At 36.0% G+C, this 22,434-nt stretch overlaps 1 protein-coding gene across 5 annotated transcripts in view; it reads right to left on the reverse strand.

The window, feature by feature from the left end:
• Nucleotides 1-22,434, reverse strand: part of grin2bb (glutamate receptor, ionotropic, N-methyl D-aspartate 2B-b) — a 112,255-nt gene that overhangs the window by 35,276 nt on the left and 54,545 nt on the right. For all 5 annotated transcript variants that reach the window (XM_083523002.1, XM_083523000.1, XM_083522998.1 and 2 more), the window contains 3 exons: nt 14,471-14,614; nt 11,869-12,139; nt 11,518-11,710 (listed from right to left, as the gene is read on the reverse strand). In XM_083523002.1, coding sequence (XP_083379128.1) covers nt 11,518-11,710; nt 11,869-12,139; nt 14,471-14,614 — 608 coding nt within the window. The remainder of the gene's footprint in view (nt 1-11,517; nt 11,711-11,868; nt 12,140-14,470; nt 14,615-22,434) is intronic.

A 22,434-nucleotide genomic window follows, 5' to 3' on the forward strand; every position in this document is an offset into this window, starting at 1 on the left:
CTATTAAACATTCACATCTCTGTTCTTGTGTTGCTGGAGGGATGTTCTTCACCACTATAGACCTGGCTCATGGCTATTGGCAGGGCAGTGTGAAGTAGTTGTCATTATTCAAGATTGTGCTTGCATCTCTAACTAGCTGTTCCAGTTTTATGTCATACTCTTTGCCATATATAATGCCCCACAATATTTAAAACTTCCTACATGATGTACAGCAAATATTACTCTTTTTATGCCTAAGATAAATTGCTACCATTGAGATTTGGTATTTGAAATTGTGAAACAACCAATTTCTTACAAAACAGATCTTGAGCAGGTACCAATAGTCATCCAGTGTGATGTAAATATTCCACATATACCATTTATCATAATGAAAAAAAAAGAATATTCCAAAAAAAAAAAATACCTTGCTGAACATTTGAATCACAATCCACCATTTATTGCAGTTCAGTATTAAGACCATTTTATTTTGTCTTTTTTTATGACATTTCTTCTGCTGCTTCTTAATTTTGCACAGGATGAGAGTTTACAAATCCATACCCAGATAGAGATGAGCTTGAAAATGCATTCGTAGATGTTCTTTGCTCTGTACTTTTTAAAGTTACTTAAATTTAATAAGCAAGAAAATCCATTTGCCGTGTAAGCTAGTAAGTTTAGTTGTTAGTGAAGTTTTCACATAATTTGTTTTTTCTTTTTGTTTTTTAAGAAATTGTCTTTGCCTATGGATATAAGCACAGGTTTATACAAGTATGCCACACAGAGATAAACACCAGAAAAACTGCAAATAAAACTCTTAATCCATGATTATGTCAGAGATAGACATACTGTTTGAGACAAGGACCCTTTATGAAAATACCACATGATTTATGCCACTTAACCTGATCACACGTCTATTTATGATCATACAGTAATTATGAGTCTGTTATACCTCATCCTGGGAACCTAAGTGTTTTACTCCTGGAAGCGCATTATCAAGTGGGAATGCAAGCAGAGTTAGATGTCAATCACAACAACTCAAAGTACTATTATAATCAGATGCAACATAATATTTTGTACCAAACTGGATAACCTAATTAGAAAGACTTAATTAGTAGCAAAGATGTTCACAGAAATTCTTATGTGAGTCACTAGATACAACAGAGACAACTAAATTGTTTCAGTTAGGTACAGCCAGATATCACTGGCAAGTGTAAGGGAAAAGTGCTGGTGGATGCAAACACTGTATTTGCTGTACTTTTTAATTAACCTACTCATTTCACTTACCACCTAAAAATGAACTTTGGCAGCTGTTAAATTGACTTTTTAGCAGGCAAACCAAAACCCTAATGACCCTAATACAAACACCACCAAATTCTGACTCTGTCAAACGCTTCATCAATTGAAAGAATTCTTACATAGCCATCACAGTAAGGCCAGGCTGTGGCGCTAGGTTTATTACGTTCTGCCTGGTCAAGAATTACTTGTACCTCCTCACACCATTTCTATTTTAGAGTTTCTCTGAGGTATTTCCTGCAGAGTTCTGACAGCTTTTCAACCACATACAGCGGTCTGATAAAAATGAGTCTGCTCGTAAGTTTTGCACAGCTGGATATAGCGTTACAGCGTTATAGCGTAACAATATGTAGTAGCCGTGATTTTGCTATGAGTTTAGAACACTTTTGTTTAATTAGCATATACAAGGGTTATGCATCACACAAATCTTTGTATAGTCAGGAAGTTATGATCTTGCTTAATGCGATACTTTTATTTAGTATAATAAGAACTCTCCAGGGTTAATAGCTCCACGACTCTCTCACTACATACACATATGAATAAAACATTACTAGGTGTTAGACCTGGCTCTGTAGGTACCTTGTCGGCTAGGCGTTCTTTACTCCACATAGCACCTAAAAGCACCATATATAAAAAGCTAAAAGCATTTCAAATGTGTGTCAACAAGTTTGTGTCAATGCCAGTGTACTCTTCTCTGCTATCCTTCATACAACCCTCCCAAACCTGTTCTCTATACGTAGGCTGCTATCTCCATGACAACACTCAGCCTCAGAAAAACGACTCAACATGCAAGAAATAACTCCAACTAGGGTTGGGGGTGGGGGTGTTGGGGCAAACTAGAGAGAGCAAGAGAAAGTAAGCTAGAGCAAATGCATACTGAGTATGTGACATGCCTTATACATTTACAGTAGATTGCAGCAATAGTCCCATTACTCACTCCATGGAGATGTATCACACAGAAAGAAACAATTAGTCTCGAGTGCTGTAATGCACTGAGGGTGTGTTAGAATGCAGAACCATACAGCTACATTGAGTAACAAAGTCCAGGGCGACTAAGGCAGGGCTCTGCACCCCAACGCTTTACAAAGACCCTTGAGAATCACTAATGATTGTTGACTGCAGTGTGTAGGTGTGTGTGTGTGTGTGTGTGTGTGTGTGTGTGTGTGTGTGTGTGTGTGTGTGTGTGTGTATGTGTATGAGTATGTGTTATGATTGATACTCATATATCATGAGACAGAAAAAGAGATAGACAGAGAGCAAGAGAGAGAGAAAGAGAGAGAGAGAGAGAGACTCAGTGGCATATGAAATGTGTTTCCATGGTGCCCACAACCACAGTGATTTCCTAGCAATCTGCTGCGTTGCCATGGGAACTATAATCTCACCAAAAAGAGAGAGAGAGAGAAAAAGAATGAGGGAGAGAAGAGAGAGAGGGGGGGGGAGAGGTAGAGAGAAAGAGAGAGAAAGAGAGAGAGAGAGAGAGAGAGAGAGAGAGAGAGAGAGAGAGAGAGAGAGAGAGAGAGAGAGAGAGCATCTTTTTTGCCCAGACTGTTGCCCCCACAACCCTCCATCTGTCTTTCACTCCATTCATTTCTCTCTTTCTGTGCTTCCCTCGTCCGTCGTTCTCACACTTGTAATAGTGACATGAAACACGAGTAAGCTAATAAATCTCCCCCATATAAATACATGCCGATCAATGCATGAATAAGATAGAAGCGTTTGATGCTGCTTTGGACTAAGGTCTTAATTAACGTTATGTTTAGACTTGAGTTCATCTAATCATAAAATTTCAGTCTTGGCATATGAGTTATAATCTTATAGATATTTGCTGCAAGTATTTAATCTGAAACTAAACTTTAACACACTCCTCTCCTCTGCTTAAAAAATCCATATCTACTCTCTAAACTAAATATATATACACTTATTGTTTTACCTCACTGTAGCTCATACATGGTAAAGATATTTCTTTATTAATACCAAAACGAGGCGTTTTGGCTGAGAAAGCGTGGCTAATCTTGAAGGGAATTAGGATAATGCTCTCATGCGGTCATGTTTTGCCATCAGAATGATAGGACAGCTAATCAGGATTTAGGTACATTTTCTTTTTAATTATATGTAAAACATATCAACACTGTTATAGCGCTAAGTGTGTGTGTGTGTGTGTGTGTGTGTGTGTGTGTGTGTGTGTGTGTGTGTGTGTGTGTGTGTGTGTGTGTGTGATGCCCACACAGCATTCTTTGACATGCTCTAAACCACTTTCTTTAAAGATACTGTACATACATGAATAAACTCGGAAAGACACTTGTTTTGGTGTGGGTGGTTTAGCTTCTTTAAGCAATGGCTCAAGGCACTGTATATTGGAGACACATGTAAAGGATAAACACAGATCCACAGAGCACAAAACTGAGAGCAGAAGTTTACCCCAGGGTGATTTTGAAAAAAGAACAAAAAACACTTTCTCAAAATGAAAAGGTTCTGTATCCTGAACAAGTAAAATACCGGTTAAAATCAACATTTAATTCTGACACTCTTATTTGCAGACACCCTGAGGAGGCAATTAAAAGGGTCAAATATTACACACACAAAAAAAGACCAAAAGCAAATCTGCTCAAAGGACATAATGGAAGCTGGAGGCAGATATGAAGGCTAAAGATAACATCCTATTTAAATATTACGTTTACAAAGGGAATTAGAACCTTATTACCAGTATGAACTGGTATAATTTTGTTTTTATTACTATTAAAATTTTAACATAATTGCAGATCTTTCGTTCCTTGTGATAAAGGAATATCTGTGAGATACAGTGCATATAAATATTAAAATTCTTGTAAGAAATTAAAAGGTTCTGTTTCTTTGATTTAGTCTTAAGAGTATGCAAACTTTTGTGGTTGTCTGCACACACACACACACACACACACACACACACACACACACACACACACACACACACACACACACACACACACACACACACAGACGCTGTGTAGACCGGCTGCAACAGCAAAACAAACACGTAACAAAGCACATACTGGGACATACAGACAAACACTCACACAGAAAAATGAGGAACACATAAACCCTATTCAATCCTGCCATCCTTCCCTCCCTCTGTGTCATGTTTACATACGACACTGATTTTCCTTCCTCTCTTTTGAACAACACTGCATGACAGAATGCTCCAGAAACTTAATGAAATTATGAAACGGCAGCACCGTTGTTCCTATTTGTCCTGGAAACTAATCTTTAAAAATGTGCATTTATGACAACTTATCCTACTGTGATCAATCCATCATTTTTTTATACAATATGCAGTATATCAGTGCTATTATTTTTATTCATTCTTACATAGTTTCTTTTTTTTTTTTTTTTAGACACAAATCCCTGGATCTCTGCTGCATCAGATCACCTGGCCTCCACAATCAACTGGTCTAAATCCATTTGGGATGAACTGGATTGGAGAGTGAAGGAAAAGCAGCAAACAAGTACTTCAACAACTCTGGGAACTACTTCAAGATCTTTGGGAAACCATTCCAGGTGACTACCTCGTAAGGCTGACTGAGAGAATGCCAAGAGTGTGCACAAAGCTGTAATAAAAAGGTGCTACTTTGAGGAACTGAAAATATAAAAAATATGTTCTGGGTTATTTAATACATTTATGTTAACTACATAATTCCATATTCGTTCTTTCATCATCTCAATGTCTTTAGCATTAATATAAGGAATAAAACAATATAACAATAAAAAATTAAGAAAAGCCATTGAATTAGAAGGTGTGTCCAAACCTTTGACTGGTAGTAAAGTTGCCTGTTAGTAACTAGCTCCATTTACCACAGGTTGAAAATTAGGTTTTTAGTGTTTGAGTTTGGATTGAATTATATTGTTGGAGATGTATACAGTAGCATTAAATCCTTTTCAATATTTTGTTCATCCCTAATATTATCTGGCAACTGAAATGTGAGATAAAGTGCTAGCAGGTAACTAGGTATCTATCATATTTTAACTATTATAAAAAATCTTGGAGAATTAATCTGTAAACTGAACTAAAGTGGCACTAAGTGAGATTCTGTGTGCCAGTGTAAATTCTCTGTGATTGATCTGATCTACCATAGTTTTCTTTAGCACTAAATCAATAAGCTTTTAATTCACATGAATATTTGCTAAGGTAGTAATAAGGGATTTCAGTGTCTTGAGACTTCATTACAAATTATATAAAAAACACTTTTTTGTTAATTGGTGATGTACGATGTTAGATAGCTAGTTAGCTATAAACACAGTTTCTAATCATACACACTGCCCTGAAATGTATTATTATTATTATTATTATTATTATTATTACTTATTAGAAATATTGAAAAAGTTGCTTTATTAAAAGGGATGAAATGTGGATTCACTGGGGTGCTCAGCTTGTTCAAAAAGAGTTGAATCACATTTTAGAATTTAGCTCTACTTTCCCTGTAATTACTGCTCTAAGAAGAATGAACAGTTGCAGTCATCATTATTGTTTCATAATTGCAAACTGAAAGGATGTCAGATTGGCTTTAAATGACATGCTTTAGAGAGGTACATCTCTAAAGCATGTCTCACATGTTTGTCGATGAGCAAATGTTGCAAATTGTTTTATTCCTCATGAACCACAGCAATTTGACAACTATAATACATTTTTATTAATGAATGAGATAAATCCTCTCTCACTTTCTTTCCCTCTCTTTTGATGCTCATGATGTTTGGTTTGTTACCAAAAAAACAAGAAGTACAAAGCACCCTGTCTGTCCTAAATAGCATAAATTGTACAAAGCTCTAACCCTGAAGACTCCCTCCATAAATATAAACAAAAAAAAAATCATGTACTTTTTTATGTTCAATAAAAACATAATAAAATCTGTTTATTATCAACTTTAAATAATGTGGAATGTTCAACATACAATTCCCTATGAATGAACTATTAAAACATTTGAATTAAAGCCAGCACTGTTACTGCACTAACAACATTCAGACTAGTCATGTTACAGAACATTAATCAACAGCTTCTAAAGTTCAATACCACATAGAGTAAAATGATGTATTTCATCATTTATAATGTCTTATAATTAAGACTTCTGACCAATCCAACCCTTCATTGCAACAAACATTTAGCTCAATTGACTGATCACTGAATCACTGTAACAAGCTTTGACAGTTAATCAGCACTTTTAAATATATACACCAACATAACAAAAGACTTAGTGTAACTAAAGACTTCAAATTAAAATGCTTCCTGATGTTGGTTTCTAAATACTTAAAGATTTCTAAATGTTTTAGATCACCATCAAACGCCTGCAATTACAGTGCTTAAAGCTGTACTGGAGTTCTTTTCTATACCCCTGTTTACACAGATGTATCTCCCCAAATGCCAAATTTAGCAGTGAATATATTAGAGGATTTATTTTGGAAGGTGGGGAGATTGGAGGGAGAGGATGAATAGTGCTTTAGAGTTGGGTGTGTTTAAGCAAAGAGCTCCCACACACAGCTTGTCTCTCTACTGGTGTCTGCCACAAAACAACTGCTCCTGCAAGATATGGCTGTTTTAATGAGAGAGAGAGAGAGATAGAGAGAGAGAGAGGGAAAGGCAGCATGAGAGCAAGTAAATAAATAAAAGAGTGAAAAATGAAAGACGGTAAGATCAACAAATGGAACCAAAAGGAAAAACATGGAGAGAGAGAGAGAGAGAGAGAGAGAGAGAGAGAGAGAGAGAGAGAGAGAGAGAGAGAGAGAGAGAGAGAGAGAGAGAGAGAGAACAGGTAATATTTTAATGGAAGAAAATATACAAGTTCGACAAAAATTATACCTGTGATCTGTGATAACAGTTTTTATTGTAAACGGCAAATGACCATCAAGTCAGATTAAGAGTGACAATGTTTTTACAGTGTCTAATCCATTAAGTATAATTACTATTCAGCATATATGAAGCATATACTCTAGTACACTTAGAATGTGTGTATACTATATGTAATAATTATGTATAATGTGAGTCGAGGTGGGGTGTTACTGTACATTCTGTCAATAAACATTAAACTATATGGCTAGAGAATGTGACAACCAGTGCACTAGAACAATAAAAAAACTGATGCAAGAGAAGGTATTCTATAGTATTTTATAAGCTAATAAAGTAAATTAAAATAAAGTAGATTTAATGTCAAATTGTGTAGAAATGCACTACTCAGGAAAGCAAACCTGTTTGACAAAAGTCACTCTGTCTTGGATAATTCAGGAGATTGTTCAGTTTAAATGTTTATTAGCAGGACTGATAATGAGCAACTGTGAAAAAAACAGGATTTCTTGTCTTTTTCAAAATAAAAAAGTGTTGATTTGGTCTGATAAATATACATATGCTGCAGATATCGATATAAAGGTTAGATAAAAAAAAAATATATGGATGTTTTATTCTATATTACTTATAGTTAATCTTCGATAGAGGTTAATATTTTTTGTAGTAATTCAACACATGCTACAGATATGGTTTATACAGATAAAATACTTATATTTCCAGACACTTTGGAATACCTGGCAGGACCAAATATTCTGATCTTTCATCAGGATCGAAGCAGCAGAGATGGTGCAGTAGAAACCCTCTGCCTGGAGCAATCTAGCAACTTCATCATGCTCTTCAGCAGAAGTAAGTGAAAATCACACAGCTGCACATTAGAAGCATCATTCAGTTTGCGTGACAAACAATTTAAGCAGCACTCGCTGCAAAAGGCTGAAACAGACAGTCCTAAAAAAATAAAGTCTAACTAGTTCCTGTGTTTTTTTACTGTTTTGTATGCCTGTTATTGTTTCTGTTTATTGTGGTTATTTATTCATTGAATATGAATTCTCTTTTTTAATTATTGTAGAACTGAGCAGTAAAGAAGAAAGGACAGATAGAGTGTAGTAAGAATGTGGTGTCCTGAAGTTCAAGCCCCGTTACCACCAAGCTGCCACTCTTAGGGCCCCTGAGCACTGCCTTTAACAGTCCATGCTCCAGGGGCACTGTATCATGGCTGACCCCAGCTTCCTAACATCCTAACAAGAAAGAATTTTACTGTGCTTCAAAGTACATGTGAGAAGTACTGTATAAAACATCTTTCTTCTTTTTTTTATATACTATACACAAAGGAAGAGTGAGAAAAGAAAAACTGGAAAGAGATTGATCAAGAGGTCAAGGGCTAAAAAGACAAGAAAAGAAACATAAAAGTGCAAAATAGAAAAAGTCTGATAAAAAAAAGGCGAGTGAAGGGATGAAAGAAACTCAGTCTCCCTCTGCTGTACCGTTTTGTCTCTCTAATCCAGTTTCGCCCCAAGCACTCTATTACAGACACCATGGCAGAAGAAATGGCCCTGCTAAAAGTGAGCTTTACAAAGCCTAAATGCTAATTAATAATTAGCAATCAATGCCCCTTCTGTGCTCTGTGTCAAGTATCAAAACAACGGAATGGGAAAGCTGCTCGATTGAAAGGTGGTTTTTCATGTGGCAATTAAAATGTGGGTGTTTATCAAATTACAAAAGCCAAGATAATAAGCAGACACGTCGCATGCTGTCAAAATGTCAAAAAGTTACTGAGAAAAGAAAAAAGCCCCCCCCCCCCCCCCCCCACCCTTCAGCTATCCTGTCAATGGTTTTTAAGTGCCAGACATATTCAAATATATAAAAGCAAATCTCTTCCTAAACCTGACAGTAAAATATAATAGTGATCAGGATAACAACATTACAACTGTCTGGTTTATAATTCAATAAAATCAACGTGCTGTATTATACAAAATAAAACAGGTCAAAACTGGCACAGGATATTAGTAATAATAAGATTAATATTAGTATATTAACATGTAATTAAATATATTAGTCTGAGTGCTGTAGACAGATCAGCTGATTTGATGGAAAGTATTGCAAAAAAATAATTGTTTTGAGTCATGCAAGCTGCTTTTCGGAGATATGGTAGCTCAGTGTATAAGGCTATAGGTTAATGATCAGAATGTTTAGTGGTTTAAGCTCTGGTTTTGCCAAGCTGAAACTCTTGGGGGCCCTTGAGCAAGGCCCTTACTCCTTTGTGCTGTATCATGGCTGACCCTGTGCTGTATCATGGCTGACCCTGTGCTCCGACCCCAGCTTTCTACATGTTACAAGTATACATTTTTTATTTTCTATAAAAAAAAATCACAGAAAAAACATTGAAGAGTAGATCTCAAAAAGTTCATATATTTCTCCTGTTCACTGCATACAGCAGTTAAGAACTTGTTTCTCTTCTCACAAACGTGTTACAAATTGTATATGAAAATGAAGTCAGCGCAAATATCTGTAAGAAATCTGCTTCCTTTTTTATATAAAAGCTGACTGTAAAAGCCTTGTGAATCCTTGTTAGAGCATCATTAAAAGACCAAGCTGCAAGAGCTATACAATTCCTTTCCCCCTCATATACTAATTTTGTATATTAGGTCAGATCTAGGTCTTAGTGTGGGTATGTAAAGATGCTGACTCTCATCATAATGGACACTAATCACCGGATTAATCACCAAGTGAGCAGAAAGACATTGTTAAAAATCCCAGCTGTCAGATATAAGTGGGAGATGAACTCATTCCAATTCACTCCAGCCATGTCGTTTGAACCCCCCAATGTGTTGTGAATGATACAGAATAATAGGCCATGTAACAGTAATAAAAGGAATGGTGGTGCCTGTCGAACACCCGAATGAAATAAAATGCTTCTTTTTGTGTGAATGCTGTCACTCCATTATTGCAAAGATTTTTTCCAACACTGTGGTTATCTTAAAGTTCGTCTCGCCTAGGTCTTTTTGATTTAGCTCATTTTCATCTTGTGCGTTCTCCTCACAATGTCCCCCACCACAACTTTAACACAACGGCTCAGCACTGCAACTTCGCATTCAATGCAACCAATTCAGTAGCTCTTAGTCCTGCTGGCTGAAACGTGTTATACTTTATACTTTTTCTAATATGACACCCCTTTTAACCAACAGGGTCCTGAAATAACCTCAGGCCCACGATAAATACGGCATCTTCGCTCCTAAGAAAACAAGAGTAATCCCAAATAGCAGTCAATGGACCTTTTGGTTGTAGTTCCAGTTAATTTTCCACACGAAGGGACTCCAATGAAAGGATTGGCATCATCGGTTCAGCGTGTAACAGCGCTATTAAAGTTAACATGGGAGGAGGGCCTGGGTTAAAATGGTCCCTTTGTCTGCTTGTCGCTCTGTTTAATCAGCTGTCAAAGAGAGATTACTGGCAATAATTGAAACCAAATTATTTACAAAAAGTCTCCATGAGAATGAGTTTTCCCGGTTTGTTAGTGAAAATTACATTTAAAAAATGGCATACCGTTACAAATAAGAATCATTTTCATTTTGACCCATCGTTGACAACAGACAAAAGAAAACAACAAAATGCTGCACTGTATTGCTTCTGAGGATAATTGAAACACCAACATAACAGAGTATTGTTGTAATTTATTTTTATTAATTTCTGTGTTTAGTTATGCTTCAAATGTAGCCCCTACTTCTTGAGCAAACCCTGGAGCTTCTGAGGTACACACACTACCTACTCTGCCTCCCCTAGCCATGCTAGCCACATACTGTTTTAAGTTCAGCAACAAATCTATGCATTAGAAACTGTAAGATGCAGCATTTCTAATATTTTGCGCAGTTAAACAAGTCCTCAGGCTACTGAGTTGGTGGGAATAAACCTGCAAATGGACCGACTGTTTAAACAAACATAATTTTCCAGATCACCAATAAACAAGAAAATGGATTTCTGGTGCCATTAAATTTTCTGTGCAAGTAAATTAGCTGCCCCTGATAGCACACTTAGTAAATCACAGCCTTAGTATCTCTCTCTCCCTCTATCTCTTGTTCTTCGAATTGACTAAGACAAATTGTGTCCACCTAAGTGCTTCGAGGAGATGTGTGTGTATGCATGTGTGTGTTTGTGTGTGTGTGTGTGTGTGTGTGTGTGTTGTTTGAGTGTGTGGTGGAACACTATGTCCATTCTGTAATCATTATACTGACTATTAGTCCGAGCTAAAAGGCCAAACAGGGCAAGAGAAAAAAGGATAAGCACCTCAGTATGGCTACCTTATTAAGTCCAGGTAATAGGTTTTTTGTTTTGTCTGTGTGTTTGTGTGTGTGTGTGTGTGTGTGTGTGTGTGTGTGTGTGTGTGTGTGTGTGTGTGTGTGTGTGTGTGTGTGTGTGTGTGTGTGTGTGTGTGTGTTTGTGAGGTGACTCACCTCAGAACTTCATTGGGATTCCCCCCCTTGGGGCCTTTCTTTTCAGGTGCACCGTGGCAACCTGACTTCAACAGTGTGTGGGGGCCGCGGTCCAGCATCATGGTGGAGGTTGCCATGGCAATGATTGCCACAGCATCACGCACACGCGCCTCCAGTCCATAATCCCACTCATCATAAGATACCGAGATGAGACCTATAAGAGAGTTATTTAAAAAAAATAAAAAATATTTATAACTTGTGGCACTTGTTCTTACTCACTTGTTCCAAGTTGTTAACTCTAAACTTGTTGCTCTAAATTCCATTTATTATGCTTTACCCCTGACCAAATCTTTTAAAACTATTTATTTAGACCTGTAGGAAAGACATTGGGCACGTTGTCAGCGTCTCCCGCTACCAGCGCTGGTACAATCCAGGTGTACCCGTATCCAGTGAGGCCGACTGAATGTGCCACCTCAAAAATGGTGGCGGCCTCTTCTTTAGTGCAGTAGAGCAGGATAACAGGGCTCTGGAGCTTCTTCAGCTGGTTCTGAATTTTTGAGTCGCCATCGTCCACTGACATATCAAGCAGCAACACCTCCTCCAGTTCCCATCCCACAAAGCTATTATCTATGGTACTCCGAATCTGTGGGTGAAATACATGGCACCGCATCTTTATCAATCTCACTTAGGCAAAATAGTTACACTTTAAATTGTTTATCGTTGATGTGTCATTGATTTATGAAAGACATAGAGTTACAAAACAAAAATACTCTAACAAAATAGAGTTTGTTTGATTGTCTCATTCATGAAACATTGAATTAAGAGACTCTCAGGGGAACTGTACCAAGACACAATGATCAGTGAGAGTAAACCTTCAGCAGAGCATTTCTTTGATTTAAAAAGATAGAACTTCTGTATTTTTACTATTTGGTATTATTTGGCCATGATACAAAAGTTTTGGTAAAAGGCTCAGTATTTTAATAACCTTGATTCTTTGTTTGCTTTATTAGTTTTTTGTTTTTGTTTTTTAATTATTATTAATTGTGACAGTTATATGGTGATCATTATCAACTCTTGCTATTTTTTTATCCTATGATTATTGTAGTTATAGTTCGTGTTTAATGTTTTTTTAAATAGACTAAACTTTCACCAATTTTAAAATCCAATGGCTAGTTACTTGAATACAAATGAGTTTTATTTGTTTACATTTGGATTGTCAATATACACACTGCATATACACACACAACAGATACACACTGTTGCAAATATTTTAACTTAACTGATTTAATTGCTGTGGTAAGAATGTTAAATTAGTTTTATAAATATATCATTAATCAGCTAAGGTATGTATTAAATTATTATGACAGTATATAATTTTCTAGAGCTTAAAAATAAATCTGTGTAAAGTTTGTTTAACTGAAAGTATTGAGATTCCCTCATGCTAAGAAATATTTGCAGTAGCTAAATGCACTAGCCATTACTAGAATGTTTTTGTAATGAGATTGGCTGTCAGGAAGGCAAAAGCTTGTTTTATAGAAAAAAGTAACCCAGAAAAAAGGGTTTACAGTTGTTGGAATTCAAAAGTAAGATATGATCACCAAGTAGGATGAAACTGTACCTTTTCAGATGGTAGCTAATCATAATTTGGCTACTTCAGTAATACACAAAATAAAGTAAATTCAGATATTCTCACGCATGATATGAGCTCCTGACGAGAAAAGACCTTTTAAGAATTACTCTGAGCCATGATTATCAGTTGGAGGTTCATTCAAGGCATTAAATTTTATTGGAAATGACTGGCTTTCATTTCCACATGCTTCCACCATGACTCCAAATTGTATGCAATTTTCAATAAGTGGTAATAATCAACCTGTCAGACTACTTTCAGCTTTTTATAGTGTGCAGTTTTACACTCTGTGTCCTATCAAAATATAGCAACTATTTACTTCCCTACTGCCCTCCTATCAAAAATAACAAGCTTTTTTTCTGCTGTCTTAATTTATCCAGAAGTGAAATCCAGGTTTTACTGATGAAATACTGATGTAATTAGTCTCATGTTACTACTTATAACCAAATAATCATTTGTGAAAGAGAAAAATGTGTCATTTGTTTACAGACATGTTTACAGACATGTAAGTACATGTAAACATCCCATATAGTCCCCTTTCTACATCCAAATTGCACCAAATCTTAAATATTTTAGATCTCTAATTATAAACAAAAACAGCATTGTGAACTGCTACTAAGTAAAAAAAAAAATTCTTTTTTTTTGTGTAACACTTTAGTCAAAATTAAAATTTTCACATAGTACATGTAGTGTGTTTCATTAAATTTGCACTTCATTTGTTTAAATTAGTTTAAACTTTAAATTAGAATATCCAAAGTACATTGTGTGGAAAATATGTTAAAAGTATGATTAATTTTCAGTGTGAATTGTTTGGAATTCTTTTAAAGTATATAATCATAATCAGTATTACTATTTAAGAAGAAGAATTGTGTGAGAATCTCTGATGGGCAGGTGTGTATTACTGATATATATTTATTTTTTATTCATTGGCTGTGCTGCCCATGTGCAGATGATCATTTAGTTTTCCAAAATGGATGAGACAACTATGCACCATTATCAAAATGTTATGATAAGAATGCTGAGCCCCAAAGGCACACCTGGTTGTTTACTCAATGGTGGCATGAGATGGGGAAGTTTAGTTGTTTGCAACACTGGATGAAAAGATGGATGCAAGAAATGTATGAAAGAATGTGTCTATGTATAAAATACTATGTATTTTTCAGTACTTCCATGGAACTACTTAGCTTTATTGGTACTAATAAACTCTTCTTTTTTGCCATCACAACCCCGAAAGGTTTTTTTAGCTCTCTTAATTATGAGCTACAGCTATGTTAGTCTCATATATTTAATTCTAAAAGTGTAAAATAAAAAAAACAAGGATTACACATTTCAGGTTATCTTTCTCACCCTGTTAACGAAGTCCTGGTACCCCGGGTAGTAGGTAGTGACGATGGAGAAGATGTACCAGTCGTACTCCTCCATAATGTTGAGCATGACGGACGCCTGCTGCTCAATAGACGGACCAAACTGGAAGAACATGGAGTTGTCATCCTGCCGAGCAAAAAAATAGACCTGATGTGAATACAAATGCACGAATATGAAATAAGCCATTCAGCGGGTGACTGCATACGAGAGGCCTCTTATTTATTATGCACTAATTGTTAATCAGTGTTGGAACAACACCACAAGCAGAAAGTCAGCCATAAAACTCTGAGATGGCGTATCGTTATGAAGTGCCAGGCAATGTAATACCACATACGTAATTCTTTACTTGATAGCAGTTCGATTGCTTGACTATGCACGTTTTTGTATCCAAAAGTAATATTTAGTTTTTGTTCCAGCAAATCGAAATGCCGTCAGCATGAGCCTGAGACCTTTTGTGCACAGAATATGTTGTAAATAGGCTTGTGTGCACAAAAGGGGGACTGTGTGTGTGTGTGTGTGTGTGTGTGTGTGTGTGTGTGTGTGTGTGTGTGTGTGTGTGTGTGTGTGTGTGTGTGTGTGTGTATATGTGTATATGTGTATATGTGTATATGTGTGTGAGACTGTATGCTTGCAGCTGCATCCAAGTCAACTATTTACAATGCCTTATTCATGTATTTATGCATCAGTGTTCATGAGTAAAAAGTGGACAATTTAGGTTTTGTGTGTGTGTGTGTGTGTGTGTGTGTGTGTGTGTGTGTGTGTGTGTGTGTGTGTGTGTGTGTGTGTGTGTGTGTACAAAATCAGCAGTATGTGTGTGTGATCATGACGCATGTTGAACTAACTCTCCCTTTCTGCATCTCTCTCTCAGGTTTCAGCCCTCTGCTCAGCATCAAAGCTCACTATTCTGGAGTGCGCCCCCCCGGGAACCGGACTCATGGACTCATCTGCTACGTTAATTCGGTTTTAATGAGATAAAAACCCTGACACGGTACGCACAGGTGGGGGCACAGCAGAAAAATCCCCATTACTAGCGTAACACCTACAGTGTTGAATTATCTCCGTACAGCACTCGTTTGTTTTAACTTAGAAGTTTAAAGGAATTCTTAGGTGTGTTTATTACTTAATATTATAACATTCAGAAAAGGTGTAAGTTAGCAAAAGTCATTTTTCCTGCATTGTGTTTTAAGACATGCAATGTAATAATTGGGGCTATATATTAAAAGTATATTCAGTGAATGGTAATCAGTGTTTGGGCACTTCTGGATTTTATATTTAATATTTCAAACATCACTTCGAATTTATCCACCTATTGTCTTTGGACTCGGCATTATACATCATTGAATAAACATGAATGGAACAATATATTAGGATGTATATAAGTTAGTTAGTTAGTTAGTTAGTTAGTTTTTTTCTTCAGTCATTTAAACATAACAACATACACAAACAGAATTCTTATAGTACAGCAATGACTGAAGGGGTTTAGGCTGAAGTGAAACACTTATTGATGCCTAACCCTATTTACAAAACAATTTTAAATACCAAACATGAGGCAACAGTAATCAGAAAACAGCAAAGTGATAACAGATGTAAGAATATTACCAACTTTATATGAACAGCTCATACAGATAAAATAGAAATATTTTTCAAATATAATCCATTACTAATAACATTACACAAATCACCTTGTCTATTTACCTCTAAACATTCCATTACCCTAATACTGCCATATATTATTACATAATACACCAGCATTCTACTAGTTTTGATGATCTTTAAACTAAACTGAACAATATCATTCTAATGCAATATAACTACATATGGTGTCCTAATACCTTTGTACATATAATGTACTTCCAGCACATATTTTAACTTTTTATAAATTAACACACAGAATATCTTTTGATTATTGACTGTGTGCTTCTAAATATGAAATTCTATTAATGAAATAAGTATAGGGAAAAATTATATAAGTAAGAACATTAATACTTAGTCACATGTCTATGGCAAGATGTAATTAGCTTTTTGAAGTATTGTGTTGAAATGTTTGCCTGTTTTTTTTTTAGCCAATCAAATTGAACCCAGAGAAGTTCCCCAGAATCACTCTGATGGACTTTTCACTGGGAGTAAAGTCAGGAGATTGGCTAGAACCTTTACAAGGCTGTATTGTTGCTATGCGCTCGGTGATCAAAGTGTTCATCTTCTCACCAGTATCATCATCACAGTAACTTGGCCCATGAGATAAAGTTTTCTCAGTTAGAGGAGTCAATCTATGGAATAGTCTGGAGGACAAAATAAAACAATCTATATTAATAAAGGTGTTCAAAAAAAATTTCAAATTAAATGTGATTGGTAGTTCTTCCTTAAACTGTTACCACAAAGTTAGGGGTACACAATTGTATAGGACATCTTTGGGTGCAGTAGCATTACATTTTCCCCCCCACTTGAACTAGGAGACCCAAACCTGTACCACCTTTGGGATGAATTGGAACACTGACTGCACCCCAGGCCTCCTCACCCTGCCTCAGTACCTGACTTTACTAATGGCCTTTCGGCTGAATGAGCACAAATCGCCACAAGAACACTCCAAAATCTAGTACAACATCTTCCGTAAGTGTGAAGGTTATTCTAACAGCAAATGGGGACTAAATGCAAATTAGGATGTACAAAAAGCACATACCTGTACCAATCTTATGGCCAGGTGTCCACAAACCAAATACTTATTTACCTTCACTCTATTTTATAATTTATTAGCTCTTAATATAGGTGTACATTGTCAATGATAATGTATTTATCAAGTGTGGTTAGACTCTGTTAAGAGGATGACAAATCATTAGATAAGGTGTCCAGGAGAAGCAGATTGTACTATTTGTTTATTTATGGTTACCCAGAGGATGACGGTTTAACAACCAGACAAAGAAAAAAATCCTATAAAATGTGCAAAACAAATAATATATATATATATATATATATATATATATATATATATATATATATATATATATATATATATATATATATATATATATATATATATATATATATATCCAAATAATATAGATTGTACATGCAATGTGAGGACAGAACACCTGTACACCACACTGTAGGCCAGTGACATGCAGAATATTCTGAGATATACTTTGATATAAGTAAATAATCATTTGGCTAATATGATATGAATGTGTTCCTCTTTGCTTGTATTAACACATTAACTGGTTAACAGTCTCTGCATATTTTATGGCGATCTCTTTTGCACCTTGTCAGTTTCTGGACATTGAAGCTTTGTGCCTACACATACATTACAAAACAATACATTAACACAGAGTGAGGAAGACATACAGAAGCACTCATTTGACGTCAGCACCTTTTATCACTCTGAAATGCTGCATCACATTTATCTATCCTTTCCACATCTCAGATTACTCTCTATCCTTCTAGCCTCCAGCCTCTTACTCTTTTGCCAGTTTATGTTCAGTCTCTCCATCACTCGATGTTCCTCCAGCCCTACGTCTCCTGCACATTTAAACAATAATTGAATCTGCAGACCCTCTCCATTTATTCTCTTCAATGTTTAATTCACTGAAGTGGCCAGCCCTTCTCACTCCTTCCCCCAGCGGGCCTAGACAAACGCTGGCATGCTAATAGCCGCTGAAACCTTACTACTAATTCCTTGCTATTCTTTTCATTCCTCTAGCTCACTCTCTACTCCTAATAATCTTGCAGAAAGAAAGGGCTCCGAGTGTCCCGCAGTGCAAGTATATAAGAACAGAGCAATTCTAATATCAGACTTAATATAAGGCCCTTAAATAATTTTACCGGCAAGTCCCACTGCTGCTGGCCAGGGGGAAATCGAGCTAGGCCTGTGACGTCCATGAGCAAGTGAAGCGGAGTGCAGCATTAAAACAGACTGGAGAGGTTCAAGTATGAGAAATAGCGTCAATCCGGCAGCAAGGTGCTCTGGGTTTAAAAACACAAATGTGGTAAGAGAAGTTGTTGTGTAATGAGGGCAGTTTGGTGTTATGCGACATGTTGTTTCATCCAGCTCTATTACAGTTCTCAGCCTTGGAGGTGTGAGTAAATTGCAATGCTTGGTTCTAGAATACTGGCTAAGATGCTAGAACGTAATAAACTGCGGTAGCACAAGGCAGAGAAAAGCACGCCTGGGGCACATTTTGTGCTGATGTGAACAAAACCACCTCATATATTGTGCACACTTCTACCATACCAATGCTGTTAGCACTGTTAGCACCTCCTATATCCAGTTAACTAGCTTATTAGCTTATAATTTACTTATTTAACTATTATTGTTGTTGTTGTTGTTATTAATATAATAATAGTAATTATAACAACAACAACAATAATAATAATAATAATAATAATAATAATAATAATAACAATATATACTGTTAACAATCATTGCTGTTGTGCACTGTTGTATGCAGTTACATACAGTATGTAATATCAGGTGCCAAGAAGTGTTCAAATACAGATGTTTGCTTTGATGAAAAAAATGCCGGTGGCACTCTGTCTGCCTTGTGGCTACTTCTGAGTGGATTACGTGTAAAATATTCACTGCTATTTGAAGCAATGAATAAAAGCTCTTGTGAACATAGCCAACCATAGTTCAACAGGGAAAAGCAAAGACAAGATCCATTGTCTGTTTAAGTGGTTACAGTTGGAAGAATATGCACACAAAGTAGACTGTATCCAGCTAACTAGCTTGCATGTGGTGTCTGTAAATGAATATGTTTGTACGTCTGTATATGTTTTTACATGAACAACATGATTTTATAACATATCACATTTTCCTCAAATGTGTTTATAACTGACTCTTAGCATTACTACCATACTGCTACTATCAAACCTTTACTAGATCAAGCTCTGCCTTTGTACTTAAACATGTAAACATGATAAACAAAACCAATTTTAATGTTTGGATAGAATGAACAGCTAAAGTCACCAGAGACACAACCAATAAGAATTCATAAAATAATGCAAAGAATCTTTAAAAGATGGAAAATGAACGGACGGACATCTTTTTAATAATCATTTGCCAGAGTAAAGAATCTGATGAAGAAAATAAAAGATTTAGCTCCCAGATTTAGAGAACACGTTATAGGTCCAGCAATACTGATTTTAAAATACTCATTAAACTTGTCCCCTAGATGTAAGTATAAATCAAGACTCTTTTCTGTTCTGGCACCGAGGTGGTGGAATGAACTTCCCTTAGATGTCCGAACAGCGGAGTCACTGCGTTATCTTCAAACTATGGGTGAAGACCTACCTCTTCCTGAAACACTTAACTAGAACTTATTTTTCCTGGTCTTCATGTATTTAAAAAAATTTCCTATAATTCCTCACAACAAAGTTTAGGCTGATTGTATCCTAAGTTTGCATCCTAGTGAACCAGTGGCCAGTGTTTATTTATTCATTTATAGAGACTGAATAAGGACGCCTGCTAAATGCCATAAATATATATATATATATATATATATATATATATATACACAGTACAGACCAAAAGTTTGGACACACCTTCTCATTCAAAGAGTTTTCTTTATTTTCATGACTTTATAAAATACGTCATATTTTATGCAATTGATTTATTCGTGTGATCTATAACTTTAGGCCAAAAGCTGCTTTAAACTCAGCAAAACAGCAGAAAATAATTCAACATGCTGTCTGTCAAATCGGTGTATTATTCCCTTCAGCAGCTCTTAAGGCAGTCGGTACAGTCTCAGATGGGTGAAAACGAGACCTTCTGAGCTGAAGGTCAACCTCAGTGCTAACAATCATGACAACCGTGGGCTTGTTAAACCTGACTGCAACCATTAAGCTGGCCATAACACACAAAATAGGCAACAGGAGGTAATAACTTAGCCACCGCCTGCTGCACATCTAAAGATATAGATTATGGACATGGGACTGAGAATAGAATATTGACAATTAACACTTAACACTGTTAAGAATAGGGTGAAGAATTGATAGACATCTGTAATTAAAATGTACATTCTTAGAAGCTTTCTTAAGAGGCTCCTCATATATTTCCTTTCATATACTCAGCCATATAATAATGTACAATCTTAAATAATTTACAGTTGTTAGTAAAAAATTTGCACCACAGAATTATTGTACTATCTAATTATTGTATTGTACTGTACTAATTATTGTAAAATCTTGTCAACAGGAATGAAAAGCTTCAGCTATGTCTGCTATAAATATGGTAACTATTAAAATATAATTACTGGACATAAAATCATTAGTGGCATCTTGGGAATATGGGTGGGTGGTAGGGTAGGTCATCACATCAGTCCTCATTTTTATTTACCTCTTTTTTTTTAGAGACCAACAAAAACATAAAATCTGGCTAATGATAGTGGACAGATTTGAACCAATGTTCTTTGATTTGTTCTACCTTCCAGAGTTTCTGCAATTGTACAGCAAATTGTTTAGAGCTCTTAGTGCAAAAACCGGAACTGCAACAACTACTAAAAGTCTACTGGGGTAAGACTCATACTGCCCCATTCCTAATTTGAAAGTGGTGCCAAATTGTATCTGGTAAAATACTCAGCAGGGGTATTTGTTTTATAGCAAATACTCAGAATTAAAACTAATACATACAACAAAGATAAAGACAGTGCAAAAAAAATGTAAGTATGATGCACACAACCATTTCTATTGTAAGACGAATTGCAAAGATTAGGAGAGAGAAAGGATGATTACGGAGTAGATAATGTACAGAAATATGTGTGCACCATAGTGACCTTGCGAAAGAAATGCCTCCCATTTTCAGTGCCTGTATTCCTTGAGCTAGATTCAGGTCTTGTTTTTGAGTATATGTAGTTTGCTTAAATTAAATATTATAAAATAGTAGATGCAATGACATTTTGCTGCTACCTGGCAACCCTGGTCAATGACGCACACTTGCTGCTAGACAGTATGCTGGTTGTTTGTATGGTGTTGTCCTTCAGTTAGTCGTCTTAGGTTGTTGTCGGCTAAATGCCATAAATGTAAATGTAAATGTCAATTGCCTATTATGGATCTTCTAAAGATTCACTAGATAGTAGCTTATCAAATAAGTCAAGTGTGAAAAAAATCCCCAAAAATCCCCAAAAATCAATGATATTCTGACCATAAGGGTTAGAATGTAGAATTTTCGTATTCAACTAAAGACCTGTCTTATCAATGTTATAATAAGTACTGGATATTAAGAGAATATCTTTATTATTTATACATAATTTCATGTATTTTGTCATCCCCCTCATGTATAGCTCTCATTGCTGAAGATCTGATTTAATACAAAATGCTACACATCATTACAATCTTGTTGGCAGACCCATTACAAATTTTTTTTGTGAGGAGAGAAAATATACATTATGAAGTATTAAGGTAAAGGTGTGCAGTAGCTTTGAACTTACACCCAATTGCATTTTTAACTCTCAAAGCAATATGAGGTCAGTTAATTCCTAATGTATCCAGTCATTATGTCAAATCACACTGGTGAGTTTCTAGTGCCCTTATGAAGGTACACCACCCCCACAATACATATTGGCTGGTTTTTAGTCATAGGCACACGATTTAATACGTCTGTATGAAGATAAACTCTGCTGATGACCATTACATAGCCATTATTCTATTTTGAACGACACTTCATCTGTCCGAGTTCATCCATCTTCACTCTTTTGAAAAGTGACAGACTCTACGCGCTTTATCATCCATCTGGCCATCCGCAGCCTCTCATTGTCGCTGCTTATCTCCGCATGCAGCATGTTGCATCGTCTAATCTTTCAATCATTTCTCACAGTCTTGTCACACCCCATTTGTTATCATTTTAAAAATTGATTACTTCTTTTCTCTCCGATCCGTTCTTTTTTTTTTCTGAGCCATTTTATAAGCTTTTGAGTCACCCCTTACGACTACATTATTCCTTCCTGATAACATTCTCAAAT

This window comes from Silurus aristotelis, assembly GCF_946808225.1.
Source record: "Silurus aristotelis genome assembly, chromosome: 20".
NCBI classification, from domain to species: Eukaryota; Metazoa; Chordata; class Actinopteri; order Siluriformes; family Siluridae; genus Silurus; species Silurus aristotelis.